At 57.2% G+C, this 13,802-nt stretch overlaps 1 protein-coding gene across 7 annotated transcripts in view; it reads right to left on the bottom strand.

Annotated features, from left to right (window-relative positions):
* Positions 1–13,802, bottom strand: part of PHC2 (polyhomeotic homolog 2) — a 117,985-nt gene that overhangs the window by 29,915 nt on the left and 74,268 nt on the right. For all 7 annotated transcript variants that reach the window (XM_070078788.1, XM_017350218.3, XM_070078790.1 and 4 more), the window contains 3 exons: positions 12,581–12,911; positions 1,387–1,805; positions 1,000–1,165 (listed from right to left, as the gene is read on the bottom strand). In XM_070078788.1, coding sequence (XP_069934889.1) covers positions 1,000–1,165; positions 1,387–1,805; positions 12,581–12,911 — 916 coding nt within the window. The remainder of the gene's footprint in view (positions 1–999; positions 1,166–1,386; positions 1,806–12,580; positions 12,912–13,802) is intronic.

Here is a 13,802-nt window from a genome sequence, read left to right as displayed (position 1 = left end):
AAATCCCAAGAGCGACTTTCTGACAACCAGGGCAGCGCCCAGCACAGAAGGCTGCTTCCCAAGCTGGGCCCGCGTGTCACTGCCAGCATGCAGAGGCCACGGATGGCCTTCAGCCCGTCCTTTAATTTTTCGAGCATATTTTCTCCATATTTGTTTGCTTTCCTTTTTCTTGATCCCACCCCCTCCTCTTTATCGGACCTGTCTACCCTTGTTGCCCTACCATTTTCCAAAGTATTTTCTACGCATTTTTCCATCTTCAGTTTCCACACTGTTTCTGTCTTGGCTCTTCCTCCCCCCCTTCCTCCCCCCAGAGCTGCCGGCCATCCACGGCGCAGAATGTCACCGAGATCTGGGCCAGGACCGCTGTGCACACTGGCAGAGAGGGGAAGGAAGGCAAATGGGTGGCTGCAGAAGGCGGGGCTACCACTGTGACTCTCCCAGCAGGGTGGAGGGAGGCAGCAGAGTCTCGGGCCCTGGACCGGGCCCTCCCAGGCAGGTGACCTGGCATCCCAGGGTGGAACACAGTCCCATCAAAGGTGCCTTCTGTGAGCTGAACTTGCTCTGAATCCTCTTCTGGCTTCCCCTGGGCATTCCCTTATCCTTGAGATTTGGGAGCCATCTTGTTGTATTTCCCACGGCTAGGACTCCCGCTGACAGTGAATGAGGCAGGGCATCACAGCAACCGCATGCCCGCCTCCACTCCCCGAGTGCCCAGTGGATACCCATCTGATGCCAATGACCGTGGGCCTCCGAGTCCGCCTCTGCCATCATCTCTACTGTTCTTGCTCTGCTCTTTGACTCGTGCGTCTTTGGGTCCTCCCTGCTCACCCCTGCTCACCCCTGCTCACCTCATTCCCATCCGTTCCAGGCTTCCTTCTGGCTTCCTTGGGCTTGCAATGGCTGACCCTCCCATTCTAGATACCCCAAGAAAACGTGCCAGGGGTTGGCAAGGAAGGCCGACTTCCTCCCCTCTCCCCAGGGCCCCGCTCTGCTTCCTACCGTGAACTGGGGACTGCTGGACGTTAGGGCTCTTGGGTACAGGCAGGCCGCCAGGCACGGCAGTGACAATGGCTTGCTGATGCGGGGAGAGGCCAGGCCGCGACTCAGGCCCACTCTTCTCCCCAGGTGCCGCGTCTTTCCAGGCATCAGGGGCACACTGCTGGGGCTGTGGGGACAGAGAGAGATGGTCTTCCCACACACTGCCTCGATGCCCTTGGAGCTTGGGTGGAAGTCCAGGAAAGGGGAGCACTTCTCGTCTTTCTTAGAATGTCCAGGGATGACTTCCCCCACTCAGCCTGCCCAGGCACTCCTGCGGACAGGGGCTGTGGGACTGCCTGAACCAGGGCCTCCCCGTCTGCTCCTGGACCCCTGGGCCTGCTTACTCACCACTGGTGAAGCGGGCTGTAGTTGCAGGATGACAGCTGACGCGTGCTGGAACCTGCGCTGAGGAGTGTGTGACACGCCCTCAGGATGTCCATTCTGAGGCCCGGCATCTGCTGTGGGAGGGTGGCATTGCTGACTGCTGCCGGCCTTGTGCAGGTTGGCAGTGGGGCACTGGAGGGGCAGGGTAGGGGTCACGGGCCCTAGCGGCACAGCATGGGCTTCAGAGCTGGGCTGCAGGGCCAAGCTTGGTGGGACCGAGGCGAGCTGGGGTTGGGCCTGGGCTTGGAGCACAGGCCGTGCTTGCTGGCTGTGCTGTGGCTGCTGTGGCGGGGACGGCTGCTGCTGCTGCGTCACAAACTGGGGCTGGAGGTGCTTGGAAGATGACTGTGGGAGGATCTGGTGGGGCTGGAGTTGGGCATAAGCTGAAAGGAGAAAGACGGGGTTAGACAACGCGGCGGGACCCCTGCTCCGCTGTGCCCCAGCTTTCCCCCTCCCACAACCAGATTAAAAACTAAAAGCGACCTCCCGAACCCATTGTGTCAACTCTCGTCCCCTTCCTCTTGCACCACGAGCTGGGCCTGCTCTCTTCTTGCGTTTCACCCCTGCCGAAGCACTGGGCTCTCTGGGCTGCTCCTCAAAACCCAGCTCAAAGCCCACCTCCCCAGAAGCCACTTTGGACCGTTCTGGCTATGTGGGACACACTGGGGAGTGTCCCCACTCCCCCCACCCCCGCCCAGCTTTCACTTGCTGTCCCTGTGCCTGCAGACTCTGATGCTTCCCGCCAGTGCTGTGCGGCTGGTCCCTGTCCACCTTCTGGCTCTGCTCAGGCTGGGCTCCTGCGGGCAGAGCCAGCAGACACAGCAGCCCCCAGGCCCCGGCATCAGGCAGACTAGAGCTGCACTACTGTTTTCTTTTTGCTACAAACGGTGGAACCAGGTCCTTGCTATTTAACCTCTCTGGGCCTCAGCTTCCGGAAACTGAACACTGAAAAGAAAGAGAGTTTCTGCCTAGAAAGCTGCTGTAGAGATGAAAGGAGGCCAAACTGTGAGGATGAAACGAGAGGCACTGATACACCGTGCACAGCACACCACGCTTAGTCATTTCCAGCTAGAATTACAACCATTATTTCAGTCTTCGCTTAGCTGCCCAAAGTCTCCTGGGTGTACCTGTTTTGTGAGTGTTCATCACACTGGGGGATACTTTCTTATCAGTCCCCTTTTCCAGCCCATGAGTCCTCACAGTCAAAAATGACCATGGATCTCTCTTCCCAGAGCCTACTTCACTGCCTGCTAGCAAATGCTTTTACTCATGGCAAACTGTCCTGATCTGGAATTTATTTGCTGTCATGTGCTGCTGGTTTGTTCTTCCATTTCTAACCCAGTTGACTCCCTGAGGTGAGGATTCGTATATATTTTTAGGCATCCCTTCAGCCTCTGGCTTGCATCCTGAATACAGTAAAGATGCAGGGCGTTCAGCTCAGCCATCGCTTGTCCTCAGGCAGGTCACCGTGTCCGGCGGCATGCAGGTCAGCTGAGGATGAGGCCAGCGCTGCACAATCTTTCCTGCCTGCAGCTGCCCCTGCAGAACCTCTGGCCACTGCAGAGCCAGGGGAACAGAAAGTCCATAGATCAAAACCTCAAGACATGTTGGGGAATGTACCCCATTAACCATTTGAGGTTAATAAAAAGGAAAGAGTATGATTCAATTGCAGTATTGTTTGGGGGCCACATAATCCACTTGCTCCAAGTACTGCGGTAACTTTCTGTCTGGGCTCCCTAACTTCTCGCTGTAATCCATCCTACAGACGCAGTGCACAGATCGGACCTCTGACCAGGAACGCTCAGGGCCTCTCCTTTGCTTAGCGCAGCCCACAGCCGCTGGCATTCCAGATCTCTTTACAGCATAAACTCCCTTTTCACTTTCATCGCTTCTTTGACCTACACAGTCTTGATTGCTTGCAGAGCTCTGTACAGTTCGTGCCTGGGCTCCTTCTGTCTGGGGTGCCACAGATCAACTCCGAGTCTCCCTTCTGGGACCCTTACAGCCAACAGGACTTGTCCTTGTCCCAAGCTGCCCTGCCCTGCACTTCCCTGCCCTTGGATGCGAAATGCTCCCAGCAGCAGAGCTGGGGCCTGGGGGTCGCAATGCTTCAATCCGAACCCTAGTATTGTCGCTTGCTGGCTGTGTGGCCTGGGGAAGGGACTTGACGTCTCTGCTCCTGTGTCATCATCTTTAGGGTGAGGGTAGGGATGATCCCTATCTCACCATTATTTCAGAAAATCACTTGTTTTCTTTAGGAAGCAAGTTTTGTCATTTGTTCCCTCCAAGGTACCAGTGTTGCTCAACGAATGGACGACCATGCAGTGGGATTCCCCTCGGGGGATTCATTGGTCCCACGGGTGAGATGGGGGTCATCCCACAGGCCGCGATGATCTCGCTAACATTCTGGATTGCTGAAGACCCTGCACCTGGCCAAGCCCTGCTCACCACCACCACCCCTCCCCGCACTGGTGTCAGCCCCGCCTTGCTGATCTCCCTGCTGTTCTGCTCGACCTCATGTGTCTGTGTGCCTTTTTGGCTTCAGGTTCAGGGCTTCCACTTTCAGGAATGTCCTCCTTTCGCTTCGATGATTTCGAGTTTAATCCTTTGGCCGGGGTTCAGTTCCTGTTTTCTCTCGGTGTGCGTTAACCCTCCATTACCGGTTTTGCTCAGGGTTCTGGCGTGCTCTTTTTGATTCATTGGTGACTTAGCATCTCCTACAGACGTACTGCCGTGAGTCACGAACACCGGTTATTCCCCACACGGCAGCATCTTTGGAACTGGGCGCTATTACAGCCAGGGGACAGTCAGCTGAACTGGTGGTTAAGTCAGCTTAACTTCTTTCTTAGATTTAGCAAAATAAATAACGGCACTGCTTACAATCAGAAGTGACTTAGACGAAGTGAAAGGGGGCTGCTTTTATTCTTTTGTGTGTCTACGTCCTGCCTTTCTCTCTAGGCTGGATCCTTCTGAGTTAAATGTGCATCTGACTGTTATTCCTCTTCATTTAAAGGACACGCTTTAGCTGGCAGGAGTGTGTACTGTTTCACTCTCCGCACCGCCCTACGTAACACTCCACGTGTGCAGGTGCATGGCCACACCTGCTGCCAACCGCTGTCAGATCGATTGGTGCCTCTGCCTCTCCCGGGCCCTCCAAACAGTCTCGGGGTAGTGGAGGAGGGCGTTCCTCAGTGGAGCCAGGACGGGGCATGTCAGTTTGTGAAATGTCAAGGCACAGAAACCTCTCTAGAACTTTCTTCTCACTTCTTCCTAAGGTCCCGTAGCTTCATCTCTCCCCTGCACTCATTTGGCTCCCCAGCTGCTTCTAAGAAATGAAGGGAATGGGTTGGTTCCATGGGACCTCAGTGGCAGCTTCCGGAGAATCTGATCAACGCTTTCTGTTACACAGCAGGGAAGGGCAGGGCCCAGGGCCGCTATGGATTAAGGCCTCCTTCAGAGACTCCAGGCAAGGCAGCTTCCTGGCTGGTGCTCTAACCTTGAGTCACCTCCTTAGAATCTGAAGAAGCAACTTGGCTGTTTCCAAAACAGTTGTTGGTTAGCAACAAGAGGATGAGGTCTCCCTGCCCTTCGTCCCCTGCAGGAGGGCTGACTGAAGGCTCCCTGATGCACTCCCTCCCCAGCCCCAGGGCCCTGCATCCACTGCTAGGATGGATCAATAGCGGATCTATTGCTCTCAAGGCTTCCAGCTTGTAGGAAATACCTCACCATCCCAGAAATGCTACGACTCTTGCCCCAGGTAGAAGGGAGCTGCGAGCATAGGTCACAGGGTACCTTTATGCTCTTAGTTTTCTAGGAGTCCACTACAATTGACTTGAATTACTTGGCCTGTGAGTATGAGGGAGGGTGCCTAGGGAGAGGAAGGGCATATCACTTTAAGATTTAGAAAGTTAAGTGAAGATATACTTTCATACTTTCCACCATTCACACACTCAACAAACATTTCCTGGGGCCAGTGTGGTGGAATAGTGGGTAAGCCTCTGCCTGTCGGCTGTAAGGGTCCCCGAAGGGAGACTCGGAGTTGATCTGTGGCACCCCAGACAGAAGGAGCCCAGGCACGAAATGTACAGGGAGCAGCAAGCAGTCGAGACTGTGTGGGTCAAAGAAGTGATGAAAGTTTATGTTGTAGAGATCTGGAATGCTACAAGACCTGGAAGAAGATCTTGGCTTTGGCCTGGCTCAGGCCAGCCCTGGCTGGCAGCCATTTGGAGAGTGAACCAGTGGATGGTAGATCTCTCTCTCTCTCTTTCTCTAACTCTGCCTTTCAAATAAATAAATGAATAAATAAAATCCTTTTAAAATTTTTTACTAAGCATCTACTCTAGACTGAGTACTATGCGTGGTGCTGGCTAAAACCCAGTTCATAGAACGGATCACAGTCTAGTGAAAGAGACAGATGGTAGACAGACACCCTCGGCATAATTTGGTCAATGTTATGCTAGGAGATAAGCACAGGATATCAAGAACAAAGAAACAGTGGTTGGGTTTGGAAGCAGAGCAGGGAAGGCTTCCCAGAGGAAGTGGGTGTTTAACAGGATTCAGAGGTAGGAAGGTGACAAAACGCGCCTCTCGTGGGGAGGGGCAGAAGCAGAAGGTCCCGTGGTACAGCCAGGGCCCTGCACGGCAGCCTGCGCAGCGGAGGCCCAGGGTGTCTGCAGGTGAGGAGCCAGAAGAGAATGCAGCTTGATAGTATGTGTGCTGCCCAAGCCAGCACAGGAGGGGCCGGACTTTAGGTGGGGTCTGAATTAGGGTCACACCATCGAGAGGCCGCTCATCTCCAGCGGTGTCACGTGATTGGGCTTTAGGGAGCAACCAGGACTGGTGGACGCCGCAGGTCAGGGCCTCACATGCATGTGGATAGACAAGGAAGCCCTTTTTGGAAAGGCAGCCACGCACATTTTCCATGATGCATTCCCTGGAGGTTAGGGGCAGGAGGCACTTGAGAGGGGAAGGAGAGCTAAGGGAAGTGTCGTTGCAGGGCCACTCTGTGGTGGCTTTGACGTGCCTGGATGTCTTAGGCCTACTCTTGGCCACCTGGCAAAACCATCCAGTGCCCTCTATGTGCAGGATCCCTCGCCCTGTAGCTTGGGACAGTAACAAAGAAACTGGTGCCCGCACCTCTGGTGGCACAGCCTCAGTGGCCAAAGGCAAAGGTTTGCGAATGCAACAGCTCTGGGTTTGGATTTTGGTTTTGCCACGTAGAGGTGTGCAGCCTTAGAGAAACAGCTTCACCTCCTAAGGAGAAGCCAGGGAACACCATTCCCATCTTACAAGTAGGAACCGGGAGTCATTTCCAAAGTGATTCCCACAGTGTAGACGGTGAAGGGAGAGCTGACTTCATGTGCGACATGTGACAGATGAGGCGTGGGGCCCCACACGTGGCAAACGCTCAGAGACTGCCCACAGTTGAGTGAACAGCACGCCTGCAAGCACAACTTAGCACGGCAGGCCTGGTAGCCGCTGTGGTTGCCAAGAACTTTCTGGGTCATCTTGGAGAGATGGACAAGGGACAGGGTGTGTTATGCCACAAGGCAGGGAGGTCACAGGTAGATGACAAGGAAGTCCCAGAGGGGAGGAGTAAGGAAGAGGAGACAAGAGCATGCTTGCTGGGCTGTAACTCCTAGCAGAGTGCAAACCCTTGCTCACCTCTGTAGCAGCTGAGGTGCTTAGCATAGTAGATGCTAACAGCATTTGGGGAACTGAGCTGAATAATTAAGCAGAAAAACTGTGGATGGCAGTTAACGTATCTTCTTCATTTGTGAAATGGAATCATGGTTGTCAGGATGATACAAGAAGTGGAGGTAAAGCCTTTAGGACATCAGGGGAATGTGGTTTACTGGGAATTATTACTATTAATTACTATTATTATCATTAATTATTAGCTGGTAGCAGCCTGGGAAGCAGTATAAGAGAAGCTTGGATGGCTGGCACCGTGGCTCACTAGGCTAATCATCCGCCTGCGGTGCCAGCACCCAGGTTCTAGTCCCAGTTGGGGCACTGGATTCTGTCCCGGTTGCCCCTCTTCCAGTCCAGCTCTCTGCTGTGGCCCTGGAAGGCAGTGGAGGATGGCCCAAGTGCTTAGGCCCTGCACCCCATGGGAGACCAGGAGAAGCACCTGGCTCCTGGCTTTGGATCGGTACAATGCGCCAGCCGCAATGCACCTGCCATAGTAGCCACTTGGGGGGTGAACCAACGGCGAAAGGAAGACCTTTCTCTCTGTCTCTCTCTCTCACTGTCCACTCTGCCTGTCAAAAAAAAAAGCTTGGGGTGAAGGATTTCAGAAAAGAAGGAATGTCCACAGCGCACAGTCGGCTTGCACGCTCTCAGGCACACATGCACACATGCACACACGCACACGCTAGGTGAAATACACAGCTCCTCCACTGTAGCCCTGTGGTGATCTCGGCTTGCTCGTACAGTGGGTAGCTGAGGTGGCCTTCGTGGCTGGCTCCACGCTCTGCCCGTCAGCGCTGAGTTCAGCGGGGTCACGTACCCACCTGTCTGCTTGGGTTTCTACTGGGTTTCCTAAGCTGGCAAGTGTGGCCACCCCACAGCTCGGTGGCTGCTTTCAGAGGGAAATCTGGCACCTACGAATCCCGAGTCGGCCCGCAGCACAGGATCTGGCCCATCTCAGACACCACTGTTCTTGGATACAAACCCTTCTGGGAAGACACACAGCAGCCATGATGTGGCTGGGTGCTCGCCAGCATCTGGGGGCATAACTGGTGGGACAGGGCCAGGATTTCCAAGGAACTCTCAGTGCCACGCCACACCCCCCCCAACTTGATGAGTCACTTTCTCCTCACCTCTGGGCCCCGGCATGCACCCCAAGTCCTAACCTTATCCTCCAAAATGAGGACTCCATGAACCAGGCCTCCTGTCTAGAACGGAAAGCTGGGGCGAGATGGGGGCAGCTCCCTTGGGACTTGGCCTCCCTGAGGCCTGAGGTCAGGCCCTGGGCCCCTGGCTGCCCTCGGTGATTCAGTCCTCCCCAAGCGAGCAGGGTACCGCCAGACCTTCCCCCTTCCCCACCAAAGCCCAACCTCCTAGGCCCTGCTCCCTCCCCTGCATCCTCCCCCTCCCCCCTTCCAGGGCTTAAGGGACCTTTTCTATTTGCAGAGCCTAAAGAAACTGGTTGCCAAGGTGACAGAGCAGGAACAGCAGGGAGCTGGCCACTGCGGGAGGGGTTTTGCCCCCAAACAGCTGTCAGTGGGAGCGGCCCCAGCTGGGACTGGAGGGTTTGCTGCTCCGGAGGAAACACCCCCAGGAGAGGCTCCCCTCTGCTCTGTGCCCCCCCCAACTGCAACAGCTCTCCCCTAGTTACTTTCCCTGGGGGCAGCAGCCTGCCCATTTTAAAGCCTCTAATAACAAACAAAACTCTCTCTCTCTCTCTCTCCCTCTCTCTCTCTCTCTCCCCCTTTTGCTGGCACAGGCTCAAGCATGCTGCCTCCAGATCCCAGGTCTCCCAGTGGGTTGGCTGGGCAGGAGGCCGGAAGTCACCTCTGGGAGCTGCGCAGACCAAGACAGGTGCGGTGCCCAGCGCCCCGCTGCCCCTACTCAGGGCGTAAGGACTTGCTCCCAGAGAGGATCTGCCCCTCCTAAACCTCTCCCAGCTGCCTTTCCTTTGTGGGGGTGGGGGTGAGAGTGGGGGCAAGGAAGGGGGGTTGGCGAGAAGGGAAGAGCAGGAGGGACTGGGAGGCAGGGACAATGAAGCCGGCTGACCTGTGTCTCTGGGCAGAGCGTCCTCGCAGCCCTGCAGGGCACAGCTGCTCCCTCAGAATGTTCTGGGAGCTGCTTGTCTCTGCCCTGCAAGACAGCCATACCCTCAGGCCACAACGGCCTGGACCTCACTGGTGTTTATCTTTGCCCAGTGCAAGAGCAGACAGCCTCTGTCCACTCCACAAGCCTCAACCAGCCTGACACCCCCCAGGCTCTTAGAGCCCTAAGGCCAAGGAGGCCCGGGAAGTGCCTGTGAGAGCTGACCTGGCCATCTAGCCCTGACCCAGGCAGACACGGAGCTGGACCCCAGTTCTGCCACTCCGACTAGGTGACCTCGAGCGCGTTCCTGGGAGACTTCTCTGAGCCTCAGTTTTCTCATCTGTGAAATGGATAAACGTTCCTAGCACACAGAGTTCTTTTGAAGGTGGGGGAAGTGGTGTGCACAGGACCACCCAGCACATCGGCTGGTACGAGGTGGAGTTGGTTAGCGCTGGCGCCCGCCCGGGGCCTCAGTGCTACCACACAGCCTCAGGAGGAGCCCGCACTCACTCCAGAACTGCCCTTAGGATTTCAGGGTCTGTCTGAGGTTTGGAGAGAGGCTGCATGGCCCAAGGCTCTCGGGAAGTCCTGAGGCCCCAGGGTTTCTCCAAGGCTTGTGGGCTGAATGAGAACATTCGAGAAACACTGCCTTACGCCCTAGCTCTAGTCCAAACTGCTGTCAATGGTTTCTTTATCCACGAGAGGAAAGCCTAGCCCCGTCTCTGGGGAAACATCTAGAACCACAGTGCAGGGAGCCTCGGCAGGGAGGCGCCTTCCTCCACTCTGCAGGGGCCACCGGAAGGTGGCGGCTGACCTTCAGCCCTGGGTGGCTTTGGAAATCTCAAAAAGGCGAACAGAGAGCCTCGGCTCAGTTTCCCCAACTCAGTGCCGCTTGCTCTCCCTGTGCTTTCCTCCGGCCGTCTGTGTGAGACACACGTGCCATCCCTCTGACCCTCTGTGTCCACCCTGTGCTTACTCCTCAGATGCTGGCGTTGATGGGACTGGCTTAAACATCTGCCCCTTCCTTCTGACTGTGCACTCCTTTAGGTAAGAGATAATATTCGGGGGCCGGCGTGGTGGTACAGACAGTAAAACTGCTGCCTGCACACCGGCATCTTGTTATCTGAGTGAATTTGAGTCCTAGCTGCTCTGCTTCCCATCTAACTCCCTGCTAATGCCCCTAGGAAAGCAGAGGAAGACAGCCCCAGTGCTTAGGCCCCTGAACCCACATGGGAGACCTGGATGGGGTTCCAAGCTCCTGGCTTCAACCTGGTCTAGCCATTAAGGAGTGAACCAGCAGATAGAAGATCTCTGTCTATGTCTCTTCCTCTCTGTTGCTCTGCCTTTTAAATAAGTAAATAAATTAAAAAAAAAAGGATTTTATTTATTTGAGAGGTAGAGTTACAGACAGTGAGAGGGAGAGACAGAGAGAAAAGTCTTCTTTCCGTTGGTTCACTCTCAGATGGCCGCAATGGCCAGAGCCACGCCTATCTGAAGCCAGGTGCTTCCTCCTGGCTTCTCATGGGGGTGCAGGGGCCCAAGCACTTGGGCCATGTTCCACTGCTTTCCCAGGCCACAGCAGAGAGCTGGATCGGAAATGGAGCAGCCGGGACTAGAACCGGCGCCCATATGGGATGCTGGCACTGCAGGCCAAGGATTAACTTAGTGCACCACAGCAGCAATAAATCCTAAAAAGAGAGAAAGCAGCCCTATTTTGATCATCTTCGTTTTAATCCAGGGACAAGGACGCAGCAGGTTCTCAAGGGCAAGAGTGCAGGTTAGACTGGCTGCACACAGCCTGGCTGCGGACACGGGGTTGGCGGCCGCCTGGGGAGCAAAGCCTCGGCTCCCTGTGATGCTTAGTTCTGTGCTCTGACAGCTTGCTCGTGTTCTCCAGGCTGATAAGGCTGGCTTCTAGGGCTCTTGCCAGATTTTTCCATCACAGGTTTCCTATAATAGGCAGTGCTGGGAGGATTTCTGCAGGCAGAGAAGGGAAGCTGGCCAAGGAACACTGATTGGTCCCGACACAGAACTTGCCTCCCACGCTCTGCTGGCCCCCAGGCCAGGGGCTCCATCATGCTCCTCTAGCACTCGCAGCACAGTGCAGCACAGCACCAATAACACCCTACCAGCTGGCTGCCTTCTCACTGAGGCCTAGCTCACAGCAGGTGGTCCTGGACCACTGATCACTGGTCCCTGCATCTCCAGAGCTGGCCAGGGGCGGGGCCCAGGGCCCAAAGGTCCCTGCATCTCCAGAGCTGGCCGGGGGAGGGGCCCGGGGCTCACTGGTCCCTGCATCTCCAGAGCTGGCCGGGGGCGGGGCCCGGGGCTCACAGGTCCCTGCATCACCAGAGCTGGCCGGGGGCGGGGCCCGGGGCTCACAGGTCCCTGCATCTCCAGAGCTGGCCGGGGGCGGGGCCCGGGGCCCAAAGGTCCCTGCATCTGCAGAGCTGGCCAGGGGCGGGGCCCGGGGCTCACTGGTCCCTGCATCACCAGAGCTGGCCGGGGGCGGGGCCCGGGGCTCACAGGTCCCTGCATCACCAGAGCTGGCCGGGGGCGGGGCCCGGGGCCCGGGGCCCAAAGGTCCCTGCATCTGCAGAGCTGGCTGGGGGCGGGGCCTGGGGCCCAAAGGTCCCTGCATCTCCAGAGCTGGCCGGGGGCGGGGCCCGGGGCTCACAGGTCCCTGCATCTCCAGAGCTGGCCGGGGGCGGGGCCCGGGGCTCACAGGTCCCTGCATCTCCAGAGCTGGCCGGGGGCAGGGCCCGGGGCCCAAAGGTCCCTGCATCTCCAGAGCTGGCCGGGGGCGGGGCCTGGGGCTCACAGGTCCCTGCATCTCCAGAGCTGGCTGGGGGCAGGGCCTGGGGCCCAAAGGTCCCTGCATCTCCAGAGCTGGCCGGGGGCGGGGCCCAGGGCCCAAAGGTCCCTGCATCTCCAGAGCTGGCCAGGGGCGGGGCCCGGGGCCCGGGGCCCACTGGTCCCTGCATCACCATATTGGAGGATGAATGTCTGCAGTACAATGAGAAGATGAAGGTCACCCTTTCTAACCTCCCAGAGTGGCTCTCACCTACTTCTGGCTGGCCCCGTCCTGTGTCCTTTTCCCTGAGCCATAGGAATTTCAGAATGGTCTACTGCCAGCCTCCACGCACTCCAGGCTCAGAGCCATGAGTGTGCACCCAAGAATCATAGCAAGGGAGCACTGGCTTATGCCAAGGGGTGTGGCTTCCCTTCCTTAGTCAGGCAGAAGCATGAAGTGGGATCAAGGGCTGGCGAATACCTCCGGACCGGGAGAGAGAAGGGCGGACGCTGCACACCAACGCCCATAGGACGTCAGAAAGCTTCCCCCGACCTGTGCTCTGGGATGCCTTCTTCCTGGAGCTCTTACCTGGTGCAATGAGGGGGTGGGCGGCCACAGCGGGCACTGCCCGGCCCGGTCCAGCCCGGCCCTCCGTGCTCCCGGGCACGCTGCTGCTGCTGCTGGTGCTGCTGCTGCCATCTCCCTTCTTGAGCGGCTCTGTCACACTGTCCGTGACACCAGGCTTGGCACCTGCAGGGGACCCCTGGGCAGTGTTTCTGCCCTGTGAAGGGGTAGGCACGGGCTGGCTGCCCCCAGGCGAGGGTTTCAGGGCCAAGTTGGGCAGCACAGGCTGAGTGGGGGTAGGGCCCGAGCTGGCTGCAGCTGGAGTCTGCTGTGTTCGGAGGGTCAGGTTCTGCACCTGGAAAACAGGGGTCCATGGGAGTCCAGACAATGTGGGCAAAAACAAAGCCACACAGGCCTGGGAGATCGGAGGAGTTCGGGTGGGCCCAGCAGTGGCTCAACAGGACAGTGGGTTGGAAAATGAGACAGAGAGAGAGAGAGAGAGAGAGAGAGGATGAACATGAGAATGGGTTAGAGCACAAGCAAGGTTGTGTTAGTGACTGGATCCATCAGCAGAAGGAACTGGATTCGGAGAAGGCGCCACTGCCCAGGCGGGGGCTGGAGGCCAGGGACTCCCTTCTGTCACCCTCCCTCCTCCCCCAGACCACCAGGATTGGAGGCACACGACCCAGAAACAATTCCCAGACACGGCAGAGCAGGGGGCTTCCTGCGGTGCAGAAGGCCGGGGCACAGGTGAAAGTTAAATGAGCAGGGCCACCACCAGGCAAAGGACCGTCCTGTCCTCAGCCTAAGGTGAACTCGGCCCTTTTCCAGGCGGCCAGCACACTTATTCAACTCGGTCCCTGGCGCCCTCTGCTGGACACATGGAGGCTGTGCCGGACGCCTTGCTTGCAAACCCTCTGCCCAGGCCCTTTCGTAGACCGGGTTGGAGACGCTAGTGGGAGAACACCCTTCTCCACCACCCACGGAACCTCACGTCCACAGGCATCTCAGCGGAAGGCAGGGGCCTGGGATGCACCCTCACACCCTCTCCCATGCTGTTTGCCCGGATCCTAGCAGTGCCAGCGGGCATGACTTGGATGGAAGGTCCCAGTTAGGAAGCAGTGACAACAAAACAAGTCATCTTGGAAGGGTGGGAGGCGCGAAAGCCTCAGCATGCTGTCTTCTGACTCCTAACCCACGTCAGAGGAAACAGAACAGAGTCGAGAGGGCCCGAGGCCGCCTGAGT

Source organism: Oryctolagus cuniculus, chromosome 7, assembly GCF_964237555.1.
Source record: "Oryctolagus cuniculus chromosome 7, mOryCun1.1, whole genome shotgun sequence".
Lineage (NCBI taxonomy): Eukaryota > Metazoa > Chordata > Mammalia > Lagomorpha > Leporidae > Oryctolagus > Oryctolagus cuniculus.
This window is presented reverse-complemented; position numbering and strand designations above follow the sequence as displayed.